At 37.2% G+C, this 21,621-nt stretch overlaps 2 protein-coding genes across 3 annotated transcripts; one reads left to right on the top strand and one right to left on the bottom strand.

The window, feature by feature from the left end:
• The first annotated feature begins 2,786 nt into the window (after positions 1-2,786).
• Positions 2,787-8,101, top strand: LOC107781630 (putative galactinol--sucrose galactosyltransferase 6). Its single transcript, XM_016602363.2, has 5 exons — positions 2,787-3,130; positions 3,920-5,259; positions 5,907-6,116; positions 6,398-6,532; positions 7,052-8,101. Exons 1-5 carry the CDS (start codon positions 2,939-2,941, stop codon positions 7,740-7,742), a joined length of 2,568 nt encoding a protein of 855 aa, XP_016457849.1. The 5' UTR covers positions 2,787-2,938; the 3' UTR covers positions 7,743-8,101.
• A 623-nt stretch (positions 8,102-8,724) lies between these two features.
• On the bottom strand, positions 8,725-15,947 carry LOC107781631 (putative transferase At4g12130, mitochondrial). Of its 2 annotated transcripts, XR_012701939.1 has the most exons (7): positions 15,319-15,947; positions 14,220-14,467; positions 13,540-13,638; positions 12,353-12,511; positions 12,000-12,273; positions 11,667-11,788; positions 8,725-8,940 (listed from the first exon to the last, which is right to left on the bottom strand). XR_012701939.1 is itself a non-coding variant. In XM_075236657.1 (5 exons), exons 1-5 carry the CDS (start codon positions 15,753-15,755, stop codon positions 12,035-12,037), a joined length of 1,182 nt encoding a protein of 393 aa, XP_075092758.1. In that variant the 5' UTR covers positions 15,756-15,938; the 3' UTR covers positions 11,867-12,034. The 2 variants fall into 2 exon arrangements, 1 of the variants encoding a protein (XP_075092758.1); XM_075236657.1 differs by lacking the exons at positions 8,725-8,940; positions 11,667-11,788 and having other exon boundaries at positions 11,867-12,273; positions 15,319-15,938.
• Positions 15,948-21,621: the final 5,674 nt, after the last annotated feature.

Genomic DNA, 21,621 nt, shown 5'->3' on the forward strand with positions numbered 1-21,621 from the left:
TGCAACTGAAAATTATAAAAGTTCGTCGAAGGTACATTTTGTAAATAGGTGTATAATAGTGTATAAGAGGTGTTTATACTTTTTAACAATATATACATATAATATCGGATTGATTTAGTTTAATTTGATATTTTTAATTAAAATTAAACCAAATCAATTATGATCAGATTTTTTTTTCAATACTATACCAATCAAACCGAACCATTAAGCCAGCGGCGAATTTACGTATGCAATTGGGGGTGGTACGCTAGTGGTACCACCTGGTCTCTCGGATAAAATTTTGTATATATACTAGTATTTTTCTCAAAATATCTTAAATAACCAACGAGTGGCACCCCAAGTCACAAAATGACTGAAGGTGCCATGGTTGAAGTGCGGAAGTCCCATACGCAAAACCTAGGATCGAGACTCTCTCGATGTCTTAGTTGTTCACCTGTAATTAGGGGTGTTCATAAAAATCCAAAAACCCGAACCAAACCGATACCTTTTGGTTTGGTTTGGTTTTGGTTTTGAAATTTAAAAAACGATCTAATTTGGTTTGGTTTTAATTTTAATTTTAAAAAAATCGAACCAAACCGAATATAAGAGTAACTATTTTAAATTTATTATTACACATATATGTATACTTTTATACAAAGTTTCATAAATTTTATAGTAAATGTTAATCATTTGCACTTTTAGTACAATTCTTTACCTTTACATTCTAGTTTGATTGGTAGTTTTCTTTTGTTAAGTATAAGAATCTATTTCATGTTAAAAATAATATATTTTTTAATTGAGTCCTTAAATTATTCATCACTATTTGATTCAATTATCATCAATATATCTTGGTAAATAATAGATTTCTCAAAGGGCAATTGATTTGATAGTGTTACATTGAAAATATAGTCGCCGAAATATGTATTTGGTAGTGTATGTCTTATATTTAAGAAAAACCCAACAAATAACCGAAAAACCAACATAAACCGAATCGAGAAAAAACCTACCTAATTGGTTTGGTTTGGTTCTAATATTTGAAAAACCGACTTACTTGACTTGGTTTCTTTTTAGGGAAAAACCGATCTAAACCGAACCATGAACACCCCTACCTGTAATGTCAAAGACATAATATAATATTAATTAGTTTGCATGTAGATTGAAGGGGTGTATCACACATTCGTTTATGCAAAAAAATCTTTTAAAATTGGATTGAATAAATTCAAAATAGATATCCGTAACTATTAAATCTTGGATCCGCCTCTGTATTAAATTTTTTTTTTTGTATTTATTTATGCGAATTACGAATTTAATGCATTTTTCGATTTTTGTTGTACACTACTAATAGAAGGTGTTTGGTTAGGAGTGTTTCAATATGATTGACTAGTACAAATATTAATTCACACTTATTAATGTGGCCAACGAGTGATGTCATAATCATGACAGACGATTTTTTCTTTCCCTTATCCTTTTGAAACTTGATGGAAAAGTGGAAAGAAAATAAGTACGCAAATTGCACCAGATAACTTTCTTAACACAACAATTACTATCTGAGTTAGGCATCAGCTCCACCTCAGCTCTTTGACTCCCATAATTGAGCATATTAAAAACAATTAAAATCCCATTCGAATATTCCACGTGTTCATTTAATGATTGTCTTTGTGGCTCCATTCTGTGTAATCACTTCCTTAGACGCAAGATATTTTCCTCCACAATCTAATCTCAAATATTTTCTATGTGATTCACGAGTTCGAGACGCGGAATCATGGACGAGACTCTTAAAGCAACGTAAAAGTAAGAGGCAGCTTAAACATATGTATAACCTATAAATCTTTTATTTCTAAAAAATGGTCCCCACACATTTGGCGGCCCAAGGCACCTGCCTTATTATCTATAACATTAAAGTGCTCCTGATTAAAATTGTTTCCATGCGATTAGCCACTAATACCTGCATTAAACGTAGGCTGCCTGCATCACACTCCGTTGGAGTGTAACCCTTCTCGAAACTCTGCATAAACACAAGATACTTTAACAACCGTTTTTTCCTTCTATATGATTAGATCTTCTCTAAAAAAGAACCGACGTATCGTAAATACCAACAAATTAATTTTGAACTAACTAGGACAATTTGAACAATTTGTTTGAATATAATCTTTACATATTTAGGAAAACCATTAAAAATCCCTTAAATTACAAAATTATACTACTTTTAAAAATATTTCCTCACCCATCCAATCTCAAAAAAGTTTATGAATTTCTTGAAACTGTCTTCATTCGTCAATAATTTAAATAACTCAATTCTTAGCCGTCACGAAAATTCTCTTTTCGTTTTCTTCACATAATCACCTTGTTAATTTACTATTAATAAATTTCTATATAATTGACCTCCAAAAATTAACTTTTACTTTTCTTTTCGAAAGTATCAGCCATTTGATGACCTCGGACTTTGCCGTATCTATGTGCATCAATTTCTGTGGCGAAATCAGAAATTTCGTTCAAAATTGAAAAAGTGAATTTTTTTTTCCGACAACAAGTTATTTTACTTATATACACAAATTTTTTTGTAAAATCCTTTGTACGCCACTTTTGTCCTATCAAATCAAGTGTACGGAATTTCTCTTTACACAAATAGTATTATTTACTTTTTGTAGTTAGTATATTAGAGTATGCATTGATAACACACATATATCGTATTTAAATTATAATTATATCTTATATCCATCTAATTATTTTTAGTTTAAGCGGTTGAATTGAGTATGTAGGTTAATTATTCTTATCATAAACCGAAGAGTCGTCCTAAATTTGTCATTTTCTCTTCAAACAAGTAGGCACAAGTTGCCGGCTCAGAAAACGGCGGTCCAAACGTGGAGGTCTGATCCACCGTAACATTTAACGATCGCCGTTTTCCTCGAAGCAATATTTTTGATGTAGGCTTGGTTTTGGCAGACCAAAATCACCAATCATGTTTCAACTCAGTTCTATTTCTGTCCATCGTCTCAACCCCTTCATTATTACTACTATAAATAGCCAAATCCAAAAGCTAATTCCCACGCCCTTCTCTTCCCCAATAACCCATTTTCCCAACTCATTAACCAAATCCATTATTCCTTTTCGATCCTCTGTTTCGTCACTTCCTTCAATTCTTGCTCACAAAGTAAGTCTATTCTGCCTTTTCGCATTTGCTTTTTCCTCATTTGTACTTTTTGTTTAATCAGTTTTTGGTCATTATAAATTTGTATTAACGAACCATAGAGTTGTTTTTTTAATTAAATAATAATAGGTTGATCACGGGGTCATAATCTGATAACAGAGAAAACCAATCTAGCTGATGTTTACCTTAAAAGATAGCAGTAAATCTTTTAAAATAAACACTAGTTATGATTAATTGGTCTGTTTTCTATTCTCACCTTAATTTATGACGCTGAACATGCCCGGCGCATTAAGTTTTACTGGTTTAAACAGCTCGAATCCATGACCTCCTCGTCACATGGGTTACGCCAAGGCTCACTTTCAATTTATGACCCTGAACATAAATTACTCAAATTGGGTATATTATAAGTTATGGAATTACTAATTACTGTTTATTATACGAGATTGTTAAATATTTTTTTGTACTGTCAGTGCATAAAACTTAAATTCCATAGTTAAATAGCTCTCTGCCTACTCGTTGTTATTAATTGAAGAATTAACCCAAATAGTTGCGAACCCAATCTCTTAAACTGAAAATAGCCGACGAACATATAATATATGCATAACTGATGTATACTATATGTATAACTATGTATAATCTATGTATACCGGCTAGAAAAAGTAAATAGTAAATATGGCCGGCTATTTGTGTAACAATCCCTTCTTATTTTAACTCCATTAGTGGGAAAAGATTCTTATTATAGCATGGTGATAAAAGATTATAATTTGGTTTTGATTTTTTTTTCCTTTTTAGGGAAGTGAAGTTGAGTTTGAGAAGGAGGTCGAGGAGGAGGAATCCGCTATGACGATTACTCCAGCGATTAGAATTTCCAATAGGAAGCTGGTGATAAAAGACAGAACAATATTAACGAATGTACCAGACAATGTAATTACCACTTCTGGTGCAGCATCAGGTCCAGTGGAAGGTGTATTTATAGGTGCGGAATTCGATCAAGAAAACAGCCGCCATGTCGTGCCGTTAGGAAAATTACAGGATGTTAAATTCTTATCTTGTTTCAGGTTCAAATTATGGTGGATGGCTCAAAAAATGGGTGACAAAGGAAGTGAGATTCCACTGGAAACCCAATTTTTACTTGTCGAAACCAAAGATGGGTCCCACCTCGGATCCGATAACAACAACAACAATGACAATAATATTGTTTATGCGGTTTTCCTTCCATTAATTGAAGGTTCATTTCGAGCTGTTCTTCAAGGGAATCCTGAAGACGAGCTCGAATTGTGCCTCGAGAGCGGGGATAAGGATACTGTCGGCTCGGCATTTAATCAAGCAGTTTATGTGCATGCTGGCTGTGATCCGTTTATTGTTATTACAGAGGCGATAAGGGCAGTGAAATTACACCTCAAGACTTTCCGGCAACGGCATGAGAAGAAACTCCCCGGAATTGTTGATTACTTCGGGTGGTGTACGTGGGATGCTTTTTACCAAGAAGTTACTCAAGAAGGCGTTGAAGCCGGCCTTGAAAGTCTCACTGCCGGCGGAGTACCGCCAAAGTTCGTCATCATCGATGACGGTTGGCAATCCGTCGGCGCAGACATGGAAGTTGAAAAGCCGTTAATGAGACTTACTGGATTAAAAGAAAATGAGAAGTTTCAGAAGAACAAAGATCCAACCGTGGGGATTAAAAACATTGTGAATATAGCTAAAGAAAAATACGGATTGAATTACGTGTACGTGTGGCACGCGATAACAGGTTATTGGGGCGGGGTCCGACCCGGAGTGAAGGGGATGGAGGAATACGGGTCGGTTATGAAGTATCCGGAGATTACGAAAGGGGTGATGGAAAACGAACCGGGTTGGAAAACGGATGCGATTGCGGTTCAGGGTTTAGGTTTGGTTAACCCGAAAAGTGCTTATAAGTTTTATAATGAAATGCATAGTTATTTGGCATCAGCTGGGGTAGATGGATTGAAGGTGGATGTTCAGTGTATATTGGAGACCCTAGGGGGTGGCTTAGGGGGTCGGGTTGAACTCACAAAACAGTATCATCAAGCTCTTGATGCTTCTGTTTCTAAGAACTTCCCCGATAATGGTTGCATTGCTTGCATGAGTCACAGCACTGATGCACTTTACTGGTATGTTCACTTTCTATTTTGGTTAAATATTTTTGATCTTTTTATACTGATTCATGGTTAAGAAGTTAGGATCTAGTTTACCATTTATAAGTGTTTTCTATTTACTTATTTTGTTTATGTTTAAAAAAAGAAGAATCATTTTTATGATGAACTTTAAATCTTAAAAGCTGAAATTTAGTTCTAAGTTATTCATGTGATGTTAGCATGATCTGTATTTCTCATGTTATCCACTAATTTTTTGGTCAGTTTCTTGAAAATGTTGAGATATTTATTGATTTTGGGAAGTAAAGGCAATTTATAATGGGTAAAGATCTGATTTTTGAGACTATCCTGTGGTGGTGTCTTGATTATCTTTAACGAAGAAATAGAATATTTCTAATATTTAAGTAAATTATATTACGATCTAAACAGTTTCTTGTTTGTTAAAGTTTTTCTTTTCGTAAGAATGATCATTCAATATGATACATGACCGATGTGTCTCTTCTTGATTTCTCAATGTCAATCATATATGTGACTAATGTGGTAGTTGAGCTAGAACTTATGGCATATAGTATGAAGCTATTGCAGTTGCAGATTCTATAACTTATTTTAATGTTGAAATTCTGAACTATACTGATATATTGTGTTTGGATCATTGAATGAAACAGCTCAAAGCAGACAGCTGTTGTAAGAGCATCAGATGACTTCTATCCAAGAGATCCAATCTCACACACCATTCACATTGCTTGTGTGGCATACAACAGTGTGTTCCTTGGAGAAATTATGGTGCCTGATTGGGACATGTTCCACTCCCTTCATCCAGCTGCCGAGTATCACGGCTCGGCCAGGGCGTTGAGTGGTGGACCTGTCTATGTTAGGTAAGAAATTGATATCCGACGAGTTCTTTTTTTGGATAACCGTGGTGTCCGGGCCAGCTTGCCCGCACCTCGACTAATTCCACGGAATAACTACCACCTCCCACCAGCAACAGGTACCAGGTAACACTATCCACCAAGGCTTGGATAGATGGGAATAAATCATCTAGTGTTTTTGCCTCCGCTGGGATTTGACGAGTATCTGTGAATCCTTTTTTTTGTAACGATGAATCAAATGATGATTTGCGACAAGTTTCTAATTTTGTTGTGTTCTGAATTGACAGTGATGCACCTGGCAAGCACAACTTTGATGTCCTAAGGAAGCTTGTTCTCCGAGATGGTTCAATTCTTCGAGCTCGTTTGCCTGGTCGACCTACAAAGGATTCCCTTTTCTCCGATCCTTCTCGGGATGGTGTTAGGTAAGCATTTCATTTTCAAAATCAATGCTATTTACAGTAAGTTTGCTTTAGGTGGTCCTTAATTTTGAATTTTTCAAGCGATAAACTTTATTTGATCAGAGTGAAAAGGAACGGTAAAGTTGTGTCCGTGTGACCTATAGGTCACAGTTCTAGCCATGGAAGTAGCCATTAATGCTTGTATTAGGGTAGACTTTCTACATCACACCCCTTGGGGTGTGACCCTTCCCCCAACCCTGTGTGAATGCGGAATTCTTTGTGCACCGGGCTGCTATTTCAGTGAAAACGAAACTAGTAGAATCCATTGCTTCAGACTCGAACCAAATATGCATATGCAAAAAAGAAAAAGGGTGTAATGGTAGTGTACTTTAACCACAAAAAGGTGCAATTAGACTCTTCTCTACTTGTCTTTTGAAGTTTTAACTATGATGTTTATTTGGCTGGAAATGAGCAATGAACTGTTTTCTTAATTTGATTGCCATGGCGTGAATAGCATCTAACTAATCTAATAATGTGTTTCAGCCTCTTGAAGATATGGAACATGAACAAATACACTGGTGTGCTTGGAGTATACAACTGCCAAGGTGCAGCATGGAACACAGTTGAAAGGAAGAACACATTCCACCAAACTAATTCCGAGGCGATAACAGGCTATGTTAGGGGCCGCGATGTCCATTTCATATCTGAAGCTTCCGTAGACCCCAACTGGATTGGAGACTGTGCTCTTTACTCCAATGTGCGCGCTGAGCTTGTTGTTCTCCCTCACAATGCAGCGATTCCTATTTCTTTGAAGGTCCTCGAGCACGAGACGTACACTGTTACACCTATTCAGGTCTTGGCACCTGGCTTCAGCTTTGCACCATTGGGGCTCATTGACATGTACAATGCTGGTGGGGCAATCGAGGGACTAAAATACGAGGTAAAGGCAGGCGCAGAATTGTCTGAACTAGAGACTGGATACCAAGGCGAAGGAAATCTTGTTGCTGAAGATAGAATCGAGAACTTGAGCACAGAAGCAGTTGCAGTAGTGTCGATGGAAGTAAAGGGGTGTCATCGATTTGGTGCTTACTCGTCTGTCAAGCCAAGGAAGTGCACTGTTGGTAGAAATATGGTTGACTTTGCCTACGACTCAGATTCTGGTTTGTTAACTCTGAATCTTGATGGTATGCCTCCAGTTGATCAGAAAGTGCATCTCATTGAAGTTGAAGTATAGATATTTAAAAGGCATTATTTCGGGGACATAGATGTTTCTGGGATTAAAGTAAGGAAAACCTACTACAGTATTTCTTTGGCTCTTCACATCCCTCCTTTCGGTTCGCGAATCGCGAGTTAGACTACACTGGTTGGGACTAGTTAGATTTGTATTAACTTCCCAGCCAAGATTATGATCCCTGTGCTCTGTCACCTCAACTGATTTGTATCACCATTGAATACTTAGCTTCATTTGCCTTTTCATTGAAAGAAGGCATGGCAAAAGCTGGTGAGTTGAAGGATAAATCTATGTAGTTCTACTTTCGATGGACTGTTCATGTCCTAGAATATTGTATTTGATAGTGTGTTCATTCTTTCCAACATTTTTGCCAATTTGAAGCAGAAATAAAGATATTAAACGTAGATAATTGATGGTGATGTTTTCATCAAAAATAAAATAAAATAAATAAAAATTTAATGGTGATCTTGCCACATATCACATAACTAGTAGGGGCAGCCCGAGTTTTACCCGAACCCCACGTCAAAGGCGGAGCCAGGATTTCAACCTTATGAGTTCTGAATTTTGGAGCGACGACTTCGATAACGTGATTCTAAATTTAGTAATTATACATATTCAATGAATTTCTCAACACAAAATACATTGCTTGAGCAAAAGCTACTGAGTTCCGCCGAACCCATAATTCGACTTCCGCTTCCGCCGGACGTGAACAATGTTATGCTTTTTTTGGTATACATTATGTTACCTTGTTATTTTAAGCGTAACATTCAGTGAACAATAGTCTTCATTTTAAGCCGACAACAAAATTTTATCTTTGAGAACAGTTGTCTTACTGCTAAGCTAAGCTTGAATATTATTGTTCTATAAATATCCAGCCATGGTTTTTCAATTAGAGTAGAGCTACGATCAGAAGCTTCTGAGTTTCGGAGGTATGATGGAAACATAAATGCATGCATAAAATGAGCTACCTGCATTTACAAGAATATACAAAGACACAGTTTGCATACTTATTTATACAAAATGTGAAAGATTGTACTGCAGTCAACAACCGCATCAAAATCTGCATAGATATTTACACAAATTGTGGAAGACTGTACTACAGTGAACAACATCAAAATCTGTCTTGAACGCAAGCATTACAACTGTTATAGGCTATCAAAAATCATTCATGCTTCGTTGCAGTCAAAATCTGATGAAGTATCTGTATGAACAATACATTGACAGTTAGAATAAACGAACAGTTGGAAATATGCAGATTGTACATACATTTTATTTTGAGTTGTTCCAAAGTTAACCACACACTCTTTCTGCTAAAAAAAGGTACAAGTTTTTTCTTCTCAGTTCAATACTTTCAATACTCTATAATGAAAATGAAGAGATAGTATGAGTACTTCTTTACTAGAAAAAGACTTAAATTGTTCAGAAAAGCTAACTGTATTCAAATTTTTAAACATTGTTGTTCACTTTTCACGCAACAAAACTTTTATTACATATGAACTTACTCTTTGCCCAACTAACTCAGTCGAAAGCTATTAAAGTAAAAGTATAAGCTATCAAGTTTCAACTTCTAACCTTCAGTGTTTTTGCGGAGGACTTGGTGATTGTATGTTTGGTTTCTTGCTTGCCGTTGCATCTTTTGTTGATGGACCGCGATCTGCTTCTACAGAAGTGATTGATTCTATCTTTCTTTTACCTCCCTCGCCAATGGTGGTTGATGTTGAAGATTGTGGCAAGTCGAAGACGGTCTGTTTTTTGGGTGTAAGATAAGATGACAAATATACTAGCTGCTCTATCTGGCGTCCTGAGTACTGACTTCTGCAAATGAATTTTGAACAGTGCGCTCTGATGTGCTCAACAGGTAACATTTGCTTCTGCAGAGAAAAGTTTAGAGCACAAACAATGAGTAAAGTGAAGATTTTAAATTAATTTCCAGTAAGTTGAAATAATCCTAGAGCTGTCAGTACGTACACTTTCACAATGGTAGTTTCATATATTTGGTCCGCTGTTAATGAAAGCATTCTTTCAGCCAATTTCTCTGACACTACTACTGCTACTCTTGTATGTGATTTCAACTTCGAATTCACATCTACGATGTTGTTCTTGTGCGAGTTAATTTTAGATGAAATATGGTAAATAATAAAGTTTTGGCTATCAGATGTCCATAATGATACTATGTCAATGGTAAAGTTGTTATTACCTTGGAATCAACATTTTCGGTAGCTCGCAGTTGATTGTCCTTTGCCCTGTAATGTAATGGTAGATATTGTGAATTTTGTTGGTATTATAATCTGCTAATTTCACAGTGAAGTTCAGTTTTCTTCGTGCTTCTATGCTCTGAGTGTCAACATCTAGCACAACTCAAGCGCGAAAAGAAAGTTCTTTGTATCAAAGAGCAAGCTACAAAGAATGTTGATTCCAAGGTAATAATAACTGTTACCATTGACATAGTATCAACTCTGGACATCTGATAGCCAAAACTTTATTTTTTATCATATTTCATCTAAACTAACTCAGCACAAAAAAATATTGCAGATATAAATTTGAAGTTGAAATCACATACGGGAACAGAACCGTAGCAGCAGTAGTGTCAGAGAAATTGGCTGAAAGAATGCTTTCATTAACAACTGACCAAATATATGAAACTACCATTGTGAAAGTGTACATACTAACAGTTCTTGGATTAGTTCTTGGATTATTTCAACTTACTGAAAGTTAATTTAAAATCTTCACTTTACTCATTATGCATGCTCTAAACTTTTTTTTTCCGCAGAAGCAATTGTTACCTGTTCAGCATATCAGAGAGCAGTTGCTGCACAAGCTGTCCAAAATTCATTTGGAGAAGTCACTACTCAGGACACCCTTTTCTTCCTCTGCCGAGGGTATACCGGAAACAACCTCTCTGCCTTTAGAAGGCAGGGGTAAGGTCTGCATACACTTGTTGAATATACCGGGTATATTGTTGTTGTAGTACTCAGGACAATAGATAGAGCACCTGGCACGTCCAAAAACAGATTGTCTTCGACTTGCCACAATCTTCAACATCAACTATCATTGGCGAGGGAAGTAAAAGAAAGATAGAAGCCATCACTTCTTTAGAAGCAGATCGCAGTCCATCAACAAAAGATGGAACACCAAGAAAGAAACTAAACATACAATCACTGAATCTTCCGCAGAAACGCCGAAGGTTAGAAGTTGAAACTTGATAGCTTTCAACTAATTGGGAATACAAAGGTAATAACAACGTTAGGTTCAATCTTTTAACAACTGATGTTTAAAAGGAAGTTGTACTTTTGCAGTTTAAGAACAAAGGAAAATAAAAGCAGAAAATAGATAAAACTATGGTCACCTTCTACTTCCACGTATATGCTACACACAAGCGACACAACAGTCAGGATAATTCTTTCTGTTTATCTAAATATTTTCTCAAAATTATCCAACAAAATCCAAATTTATATGCTGTGAACTCCCGTCCAGATCACTTTGTTAAGTAATATTTAGATATTAAAGATGAGAATCCGCCAGCAACCGAAAGAGTCAGCTGTAGGGATGAACATGAAATGAATATAAAATTACAGAAATACCCTTAGATTATTTGGTAATTCCAGGGAGCACACATGTTGCGGAGCAGCGCCTATGTTCTTATAACAAGATAAGAAGAGGAACCCATAAGAAAGAAACGAAGGAAGAAGATGCGGTGCAGAGAAAGACAAGGAAGAGCGGTGGTTGCAAAAGCGACAGCCACGTAAGTAAAGGTCTCTCAACAATGTCTATATTGCCCTTGAATTGAAAATTAAAGACACAAGATACCAAGGCATCTATTAGATAGTAACAATATAAAGAGATCAAGGAATCTATCAGACAGTAACAATTATTCCTTTTACCAAACACCAATTCAGCAGAAGTAGAACTGGAATAGTAAGGAAATACCTTTTGTCTGCAATGCCGCATACTGCCTGCTGGAGATCAGTAGCTGATGGCCGGGGGATAACAAGATTTCACCTTTTTGTCCTCCCCTGGGATCTTTACTTGAGAGAGACTGGAATTTCAAACTGTTCCCATACATCATGATCTTAGATCCTAAGATCGACAATGTTTGCTTAAATAGAAGGGGACCAAGACGGGGAACATCCTAGTCAATAAAAGAGATCTATTTGTACAACAAAACAACAATTGCTAGTACAGAACTCTGTCCTTCATATCTAGTGTACTGGTAATCTTCAAAAAAGGAACCCTGAAATTTGAAATGGGTTATTTGCCAACCTTGGCAGGATACAAGCAGTCAGTAAACTGGATAACTAAGCAGCTGCCGTCTGCTCTTGATGATCTAATAACCACTCAGCAGGCCACCACTCTGGTTTAATTGCCTGGACCTTAACATCGTCCAGATCTCGTATTGTTAAAGAGCCTCTAAAGGCTTCATCTAAGCGCAGAAGACCCAAACCACGGCTTCCAAGGGCAGTTGTGACAGTTCCTGCTTTCTTTCCGGATGATGCATCAACTACTTCTGACCTTGGAGCAACTTTTTGTTCTACCTCTGGTTTAGAAGGAGAAGGGAGAGTTGTCAAAGATTCTGAAGTAGTATGAAGTAATTTGGCAAGTGATAAGAAAGCTACCTTTTCCACTGTCATTCACAAACTTAAGGGGAAGCAAACGTTTTCGAATGACCCCACGATGATGTGTGCGAGCAATGAGTTCTTGGCCCACATAGCATCCTTTATCAAAGCTTATTCCATTTAAACCAGCTAGATTGTACTCTAGAGGGACAGCTTCTCCTGAAAATGAAGTCAGCAATCGACAAGCTTTCCAGACACAAGAGAGCTCTTTTTGATAATGAGACACAAGAGAGCTCTTATCTTATATGAAGTAATAATTTTGTAATAGTGTTACAATTCTAACTTACTATCAATAAAGGTAGATATGAAGACTACAGAAAGGAATAAATGAAACTCAAAATTCCATTTTAGGACCCAAAAGTTCCAAAGCTCTCACATGATCCATTTCCCTACATTTGGAGTATTTTAGACACTTGGACATTCTAGATTCTCTAATTGATATATTCTCATAAAACAATCGACGTGGAAAGAAGCTGAAAAGCAAGCAGAAAGCATAGTTCCACAATGACAACCTCCAAGTGTGGAAACAACTTACTTGAAAAAGACGTACGAATGTCACCCAAAAAGGCAGGACGAAATACTTATTTTATTAGTCTATCAATTCTTTAAATCTTTGTTAATCCCCCTCACATACTGACCTTTGTCAAAAGAGCTAATCTTCCCACAGACCAAGCTAAGCAAAATAATGCAGCAAGCTGCCACCAACCCTCTTTTTCCCTGTCAAACCTGCGCAGACTCCCTTACCTAGCAGAAAATACCTTTTACTCTCCCCTGCAAACTTACCTCTAACTCCTACAAATCATCACCCCTACCACATAAGCAACCGAAGATAGCACATATTAAGTGGAAAAGGAAATTGCTAGAGGACATTCAGCTGAGGTTTTCACAGGGGATAGTGAAGCAAGAAGCATATGACTGAAGAACCATTATGACTTTAACACTCAAGTTTCAGTTGGTTGAATGCAACAGTAGGACTAACTAGCTTGGACACACATATACACCCACATACACACAAAAAGGGGGGAAGGGAGTTAAACATGCTAAACACGAGAACAAAAAATGAAAATTCAACGTGCTAAACATGAGAACATGCCATTTGAATGTATAACCACAAGAACAGAGAAAGTGAACTCAAGTTGAAACACATAGCTCAGGAAATTCAATACTATAGATCAATTGAGGCGCACCTTTAGGAATCTCAGCTGAGCCTTCTGCAACTCCCTTCTCCAACCTCCAGAGAAGAAAATTATCTTCATTTGTCTCTTTGTCTGCCTCAACCAAAGGTGCTGTTGCGAATATGAAAATATATGAGCAGCATATACAAGATCTACGAGTGATATGGCATGTCAAATTTACATATTAAAAATCATGCTTCATCATGTGGAAAGAAGTACTTAGATGACATGCCCAAGAGCCCCTATACTAACAATAATCTGATTTGTTCAAAGTCAATTCTGCATCTAAGTAGGGTGGCTAATGGTTGTTTGGGCTGCAGTTGGGCGGGTCAAGATGAGCTGAGTAAATAAATGGGCTAATGCCCAACCCCGCCCAAAGTTCATTTGGGTCAAGATTGGTAGGGTCAAAGTGGGCTAAACAATGGGTTGTAACCCAACCCCCCAACTTGTCCCAAATCTTTTTTCAACTTTTAAACAAATCAAAACCTAATATTTAAAAAAAAAAAATTTAAAACATATAACGAATAATCTTCTGTGACTCAAATAATGATATGTTGTTATATTGCAGTACCTAAAAAAACACCTCCTTTATTTTATTGATCTAAATTTTGTTTATTGTTTTCCCTGTTGTGTTAATGTGTTTCTGCTTGGAAAAAGGTGGAGCATTGGAAAGGTAAGTAACCAACACTTACGTGTTATATTGGATGGAAAAATACCCCTGAATCCAAGACAATATAATCTGGGATCTCTATACCATAGCCACCCACGATTGTTTCCTTGTGCAGATGACTGGCCAGATCGATCAAACCCACCACCCCATCCAAGGGAGGCAGCCTCTGGCTCTACAGAGGATTTCTGATCTAAATTTTGGCCAAACCTCTGCCAGCAACAGAAGTCATCAGCCACACTCTCTATATCAACCTTAGACCTCAACCTATACCTGCATAAACAATACACGTTTCTTTAACAAGAGCGAACAAATAAACAATAAAGCGTAAAAGAAATTGTATCCAATGGCACAATATCTCCAATATCAATTGATCAATCATTTCTGTGTCTCCTCAAAGTAAACCTTTCATGAAAAGAAAACCAAGTTTTGACCACTGTAACGAGTAGCAGCAACTAGGAAGCAACTCGCAAGCAACAACATCACCCTCAGTCCCAAACAAGTTGGGGTCGGCTATATGAATTTTCGCTTCTAAGCTCAACTCATGTCCTCATCATATCAACTAAAATATAAGTTCAATAAATATAAAAATAATGATAATAACAATATTAGAAGTTCTCTAACAAGACTAAAACCTATTCCCAACTAGTAGAGACATCACCTATATAGATCTTTTTCTTCTATTGTGCCTATCTTTACCGATCCCAAAAAATTTGTAGGTCTTTCGAAACAACTTCATTCCATGTGATTTAAGTGATTTTAGGTCTACCCGATCCCCTTTTAACACTCACTCACCATAATTTCACACCTACGGAGCAGGTGCATGGGCAAGTTGACGCAGGACTACTAAACCATCTCAAGTTATCTTATCCTTGGTGTTCGTAGTTATCCGTGCATGCAATAACAGAGCTGCCTGAATGCAGACGATTCACATAACCAACCTTATCTAGTTTATGATTGAAACAGCTAATTGATTGATTTGGTAGACCTCACGGCTACATTTGCAATTATGGTCATCTAGATGTTCATATAACAATTAACTTGAATTTGATAAGAAAATGACATAAAGCAACAAACTTGAAGCAATACAACATGAATAGGCAAATAGCAAAAAAGAGTCTCACTTTTTCAATATCTGCAGAAGCTCATCCAATTCAGAACCATCGACATCTGCAAACAATTCAAGCTCCCCCGGATCAGGGCCCGGCCCAGAACCAGTCCGATCAAGCTTCTCATCGGGCCGAGGCGGCCTGTACAAGAACATATCATACAAAAATCTCCCTTGAGGAGTCAAAAGAGCTGCATAAACTGGCGGAACCGAAACGAACGGGACATTCGAAGTGGCCAAGGTAGTCCTATCCTGATCTTGTGGGTCCCCTAACCTCCGTACATCGTTGGTAACGAGACCTTGAAGGAATTTAACGGTGTCGGGTCCGGTGAATCGGATAACGGATCGAGTCTTGAGATGGGTTGCCATGGGCCCCGCATTTTCGAGCTGACTGGAGAAGCATCTGTAAGCGTTTGGTTTGAAGAAGTGAAGAGATTGTTTAAAACGGTGCATTGTTGAAGCGTGGGTGACGGTTGTACTTGTGGGAGGTATGAAGATGGCGGGTATATGAAATTGAGTCAGAGACACGTGGGGTTTAGACGGTGCTACGAAAGCCACGTGGTGGCTGGAGAACGTAGTTGTGTTAGGTGTTCGATGAAATTCCCCACATAAAAATACCCAGGTCCTAAAAGAAAAGGATAATCGTACCGAGCCACACTCCTCAAAAATCAAATTGCACGACCCCAACGTGAAGTAGATCTATATTATTTCATTATATTGAATATTAGTCAAATGTATTTGCATAGACTCGAGTACTACAAAATCAGATAGATACTTGAAAGTTGATACCAAGTTCATCAAACCAATTTCCATATAAAATTTGAAGCTACCTATCACTCAAAGCCTAAAGAAGTGTTAACCTCTTTTCATCTCCTATTCACTCATGCCTCTGTTTACTTGTCTAGTTCGGTCAAAAAAATGAGCGCATCCTTGTGGCATAATTGCATTGCTTATATTGAATTAATAGGATAGCCTTAGAATCCTACAACAACAAATCACCCAAAAAAATGCAGACATAGCAAGTTAAAGATATTTGTTTACAGACAATTTACATATCAACAAAATGCGATGCATCGATTTGAAGGTCAACCAAGATATGTAGTTGTCAGCTTCATTTGTTATGGTCTTCGGCAAACACATTGAGGCCTGTCACATGACATATCCAGGGTAGGAACTTATTATTCGTAAGAATGTATAAAGCAAAAGACAATAGAAAACTGCCATGTGATGAGAGAAGTATACAAAAAGCAGTGCAGCTAAGTTATGTATTTCAACTATTCATTAGATCCAATAACAACTTTCAAGAAGCATCCTTTTCCATTTTATAATGCTAATCATATAAATCAGGTCCAAAGTAGTTGAAAGGTATAAATAGAATACAAAATTTCAGCAACACTTCATACTCCTGGTTCTATTCTGCCTGCATCTTTATCTTAGGGTTGATAGTTCAGAAAATGTAGTCGTGCTAGTTACCTGAATTGAAATTCATTGCAAAATTTACAACTTTCTTGTTTTTAATACTTTGTTATTCATTTGGTTACCATAAAACTTGTAGCACCCCGGAAAATTTCGAAGTACTTAAATGCTATTAAGAAAGTTGATGTGTGCTAATTACATTATTTTGTATATAGACGAAGACTATTAATATGATGTTAATTGAATGTACGAGGTATATTATAAGTGATGTGGGGTCTAAGGATAGTCCTAAGTCCAAGTCAAGTTGGAAATTACATGGTAGACTAAAGTTCCAAATAAGTACGCACAAGACCTAACTTTGGACGATCATATCTACATATGTATAAAGAGTTATGTGATGGACCTATCAAATGAAAGGTCTTTGAGTCTAGTTTCTAACGCTTCAAACCGTTTGTCATTTGGATATTCCTACCAGAAGTTATGACCAAATTATCAAAGGCTGGCGGAGGAGCCTGCGGATGCGAAGCATCCGGAGCCGCGTCCGAAAGATTGACTGGCAGTGAAGTGCTGCCATAGCGTCCAAGGTCGCGTCCGAAGCCCAGAAATCTGGGCCTATAAATACCAAGTCGGGGGAGAGAGTATTTTGAGTATTGGGGGTTAGGGTTCTTGAGGTGGAGGGGCGATTTTGAGCTTAAATCAAGTCCAATCAACCGAGGTAAGTTTTTAATGATGTTTTGGGTTGATATTACTCAATATACATGAGTTATAACATCATTCTAACATCCAAATTCTAGATTTCATCATCAAATTCTCAAGAACACAAAAATCACCAAAGTTGTAATTTTTCAAGATTGATCTACTATAGGTAATTCCAATGCTTCAAACTTGTTTATTATGAGTAGTTAGAAGTATTTGAAGTATTTATTACAAGTTTTATTGATTGAAAGATTGGATTATAAAAATCTAATTCATGGCATGAATAGTACTTTTAAGGAAATAAGAGAGAAGATGAATGGTGAATTTTGGGGATGAAATTGATTGAATACAATGAACCTATGGAATTATTTGTTAGCAAAAGATGGACGTGATCAACTAAATAATCATCCGAATTATATATGGTGCAAGTTTTGATTATGGAAGATGATGAATAGTAACTTGGTGGCATTGGGCAATGGATGTAGTAACATTAATGACTTCGAATGGGTATTAAAATATAAGGATGAAGTTGAATGGTCTAGCTTATAAATTTATTTGGCGATTTGAGTTGTTGGAGGCTTGTAGCCACTTTATGAGCCATATATGGATATTGCTTAATATCTTAGGTCATATTTTGATGTAATTAGGATATCTAATTGTATATATCAACTTGTTGGTGATGTTGAGCTTTTTAATCAACATTGGAATCATGGAAGAAGATTGAAAGCTTGTGAATATTAATAAAGCGAAAGCGAGGTACGTTGATTAAAACTTACTCTTGTTGAGGAACTTTCTCTAAAAGCATGTTTCAAGTTAATACTTAAGTTGTTTGCAAATGTGCTTTCGTACTTGTAGGGACAAACAAGTACGGATGTCTCCATGTACTAAAATATTATGTTGCATATGTAGTGTCATGTTGTTTTATAAAATTTTATTTTAAATCTTGTTGGCTAAATGACACTCAAGGTAAATGTTATAAGTTTTTATCAAAACTTATGTATTGATAAGAGTATACATATTTGAGTGCTAAAGAAAAGTTTTCATGAAAAGTATTTCTTTTGGAAATTGATATGCAGAATAGCCCTTGTGGTATCTTTTAAAGATTGATGTTAAATTGCTAAAGGCTTTAGCATGTAAAAGGTTGTTTATTTAATTTTTGTTCAAATGATTTAGATTTTATATTAATGCTATGATTTGATAAAAATAGATCCTTTGAAGCTACTATGCTATGAATCTATTTTTGAAGTATCAAATATTTTGGGAGTTACTTGTGCTCACCGAGATTGACTTCGGATATATTGTGTTCGTCGTCATGAAACTACATGTGCCGGTGTAGGCGTAGATGACCACTTTGTGGTATAGACTACGACAGAGTACTCTCCCTCGAGAGAGTACTATTTTGTGCTATTATTAGCATGGCTGAGTCGATTCGTACAGCACTACGATGAGACGACATGAGCAAGTAGGGTATATGATACTTGCCGCTAGGTACATAACCTAGTTGACCTTCTTATGTCGGTGATGGTATGGTACTCCCAGTGAAAGGTAAGGATGATTTTCTTATGTTTAGGCCTAAGGAGCCGAAAGTGATTTCAATGACTTAAAGCAAATGAAATGAATTTGTATGATTTTATCCAAAATCTTGGATTGGTGTAAGCATTTTAAAAGTTTATATTGTGGATTATATTTCACTTGGCTTTGGTTCAAAACGACAAGGGTCATGAATTGATAGAATTTCTGATCAGGTGGTGGTGTGTATATAACGCCGTAACCTTTTCCCATATCCCATATACATATATTTACATATATACGCGTATATAATGCCATTTGGTCATGGGTCAAAGCACATGTATGAAATGCATGAAAAACACGTAATAATCTCAATATTTCTTCCGGATAAACTTTTTCAACTGTGTATTATTCTGAGACCCACGAGCAGAAGATAAAATATTATGACACACGAAAATTCAAGAACATAGATATCTCTAATACTTCTATGAATAGAGTCATTCATGGAATTTGTGCATTTGCATGTTTCGTTCGTATCGTATGGAACATGCCAAAAGAAAGAAGGGATAGCCTTAACATAGCAGAGCAAGCATCTGTAATGTGACTTCACCAGAGAAATACTTGTTCCCGCTCTCCTAATCATTTTTTGTTCCTCCTATATTACTGTAAGGATTCATCAACTTATCCCATTCCAACCTGGAATATTTCCCAAGATATTTGATCCATGTCTTCTAAGAATTTTTGGCACGTTATCAACCATGATAGAGAAAGTTAAGCCTCACATCATACATCAAGCAGAAATATACCTCGATCGGCTCTTCACCTCGGTACACTTCACTGTCTCTCTCATTTCCGAACTACACGTGGCCTGATTCCTGTATAACCAAGGATATGTAGGAAGCTCAGATACCAGGGCTCGGTCACATTCCCTCCCTTTCCTGAAGTGTAGTCCGTCCAAGTAATGGTCGGGTCAAAAACACGGCTAGTCGTTCTTTGTCGGAAAACTCTTCGTGTTTCCAGTCAAAGAGGGGCAGCTGTAAGCACGTGATTTTTGACCCTCCCCGAGAATTTTCACATTTTAGTGTGAATATGTGAAATTGGGTCTAGTATAGCTATTTTAACTATTTTTACTTTATTTCGTTGCAAAAAGAAAAAATTTCAAAAAAAATATATATAAATTTTAGTTTATGTATCTCTCATAAACTTGAAAAATACAAAAATTGCACTTTATTTTTGTACTTTATATAATTTCGAAAATTACAAAAAAAAAATAAATAAAATATAGTTCTATTAAGGTTTTATAGTCATTTTAACTTTGAAAAATACAAAAATATTACCTCATATTTTATCTTAATATTTAAAACGAAAATTACAAAAAAATAGTTTCATTAATATTTTGTAGCTATTTTAAATCTTGAAAAAATATTTAAAAAGATATAGTTTTGTTTAAATACTAGTCTTATTTTTGGTAGTTATTTTGCTTACATAGGACTAGTTAAGCAACGTGTTCCTATTTCTCGGGTCCGGGCAAAAGAATAATATTCGGGTTCAAACTACCCGGTTTTAGGCCTAATTTTCGGACCTAGCCCATAATAAACCGTGTCCAGGACACGTGGGGAACCCCACCACGCGTAGGGGACATATGCCTTGAACCCCACCACGCGTGGGCCCATTTTTCTGGGCAAACCCATGCTAAATACACGGACAGAGGGCCAAAGTTAGGGGGGGGGACTTTGAATTTTTTTGGAAAACAAATACTGTTCACGCTTCTTCTTCTTTAGGAGAAGAAGCAGAAACCCTAGAAAAAACCTTCCCTCCGGTCCCTGGAAAACGCCATAACCACCACCCCAAACAGCTCCCCCCTTTTGTCGTCAAACAACCACTGCCTCCTCGACACCGTCCGAACGCCACCCTCGTCGTCACTGCCCAAGCAGTCCACCGGACCAAAACCAACGAAAACCCTCACCCAAACAACCACCTCCATCGCCAACACCCCTCTCCGCCTCACGACCACCACCCCATAACCCAACTCTGCCCTCGTCGTCACACTCAAACACCACCTCCGTCACCTTCCCCAGCTGACCCCTCACCGTCAACTGCTCAAACGACCCCCCCCCCCCACAGCTGCTCCCCGTCGTCCCTGTCCAGCGCAACCAACTCCCTCATCGGCTCCTCACCATCTCGCCCAAACTGCCACCCCTACCACGAACAGCCTCTCCCCGTCGTTTCATCGTGCCCAGCAGTGGATCAAACGACCACTGAACTCCGACTTTGCCAAACGACCCTCAATCGGAACTCCGTCGAACCCATCCCTGAAAATAACGAGCGTCCAAATAACCACCTGGAAAAACCAGTCCCAGCCGTGACTCATTTTGGTCCGTTCGTGTTCGAGTTTCCGGCGCGAGCTATTCAGTCCGAGCTCTGACGACCTTTTTCTATGGTTTCCCGTTCGAGGTTATCCGTCGAGGTCGGTGTTGAGGGTTGGTCCATGGTTCTATCCGTCTCTGTTTGTTCAGGTTAGTAAACTTCAAGCATTAGACAAGGAAATGTTACGGAATGTTCAAAAAATGCAATATAGAAATTGGTATGGTAATTTTCTGCCCATGTTTCACCGTATGCATTTTGTTCATTTTTGCGTTGTGTTATTCTTGTTTATTTGATGTCATTTAATTAAGTTGGGCTAGTTGTTCTTGACACA

The sequence above is a fragment of the Nicotiana tabacum genome, chromosome 18, assembly GCF_000715075.1.
Source record: "Nicotiana tabacum cultivar K326 chromosome 18, ASM71507v2, whole genome shotgun sequence".
Taxonomy (NCBI): Eukaryota; Viridiplantae; Streptophyta; class Magnoliopsida; order Solanales; family Solanaceae; genus Nicotiana; species Nicotiana tabacum.

What these genes read in the sequence shown, in the direction of transcription:
- LOC107781630 (XM_016602363.2), top strand. Translation starts at nt 2,939, where the DNA reads ATGTTTCAACTCAGTTCTATTTCTGTCCATCGTCTCAACCCCTTCATT. An exon ending in CTTCAATTCTTGCTCACAAA is followed by an intron (nt 3,131 to 3,919) that starts GTAAGTCTATTC and finishes TTTCCTTTTTAG; the next exon opens with GGAAGTGAAGTTGAGTTTGA. An exon ending in GGTGGACCTGTCTATGTTAG is followed by an intron (nt 6,117 to 6,397) that starts GTAAGAAATTGA and finishes CTGAATTGACAG; the next exon opens with TGATGCACCTGGCAAGCACA.
- LOC107781631 (XM_075236657.1), bottom strand. Translation starts at nt 15,755, where the DNA reads ATGCACCGTTTTAAACAATCTCTTCACTTCTTCAAACCAAACGCTTAC. An exon ending in CTCAGCTGAGATTCCTAAAG is followed by an intron (nt 12,512 to 13,539) that starts GTGCGCCTCAAT and finishes CTTCATTTTCAG; the next exon opens with GAGAAGCTGTCCCTCTAGAG. An exon ending in TGTGAATGACAGTGGAAAAG is followed by an intron (nt 12,274 to 12,352) that starts GTAGCTTTCTTA and finishes CTTCTAAACCAG; the next exon opens with AGGTAGAACAAAAAGTTGCT.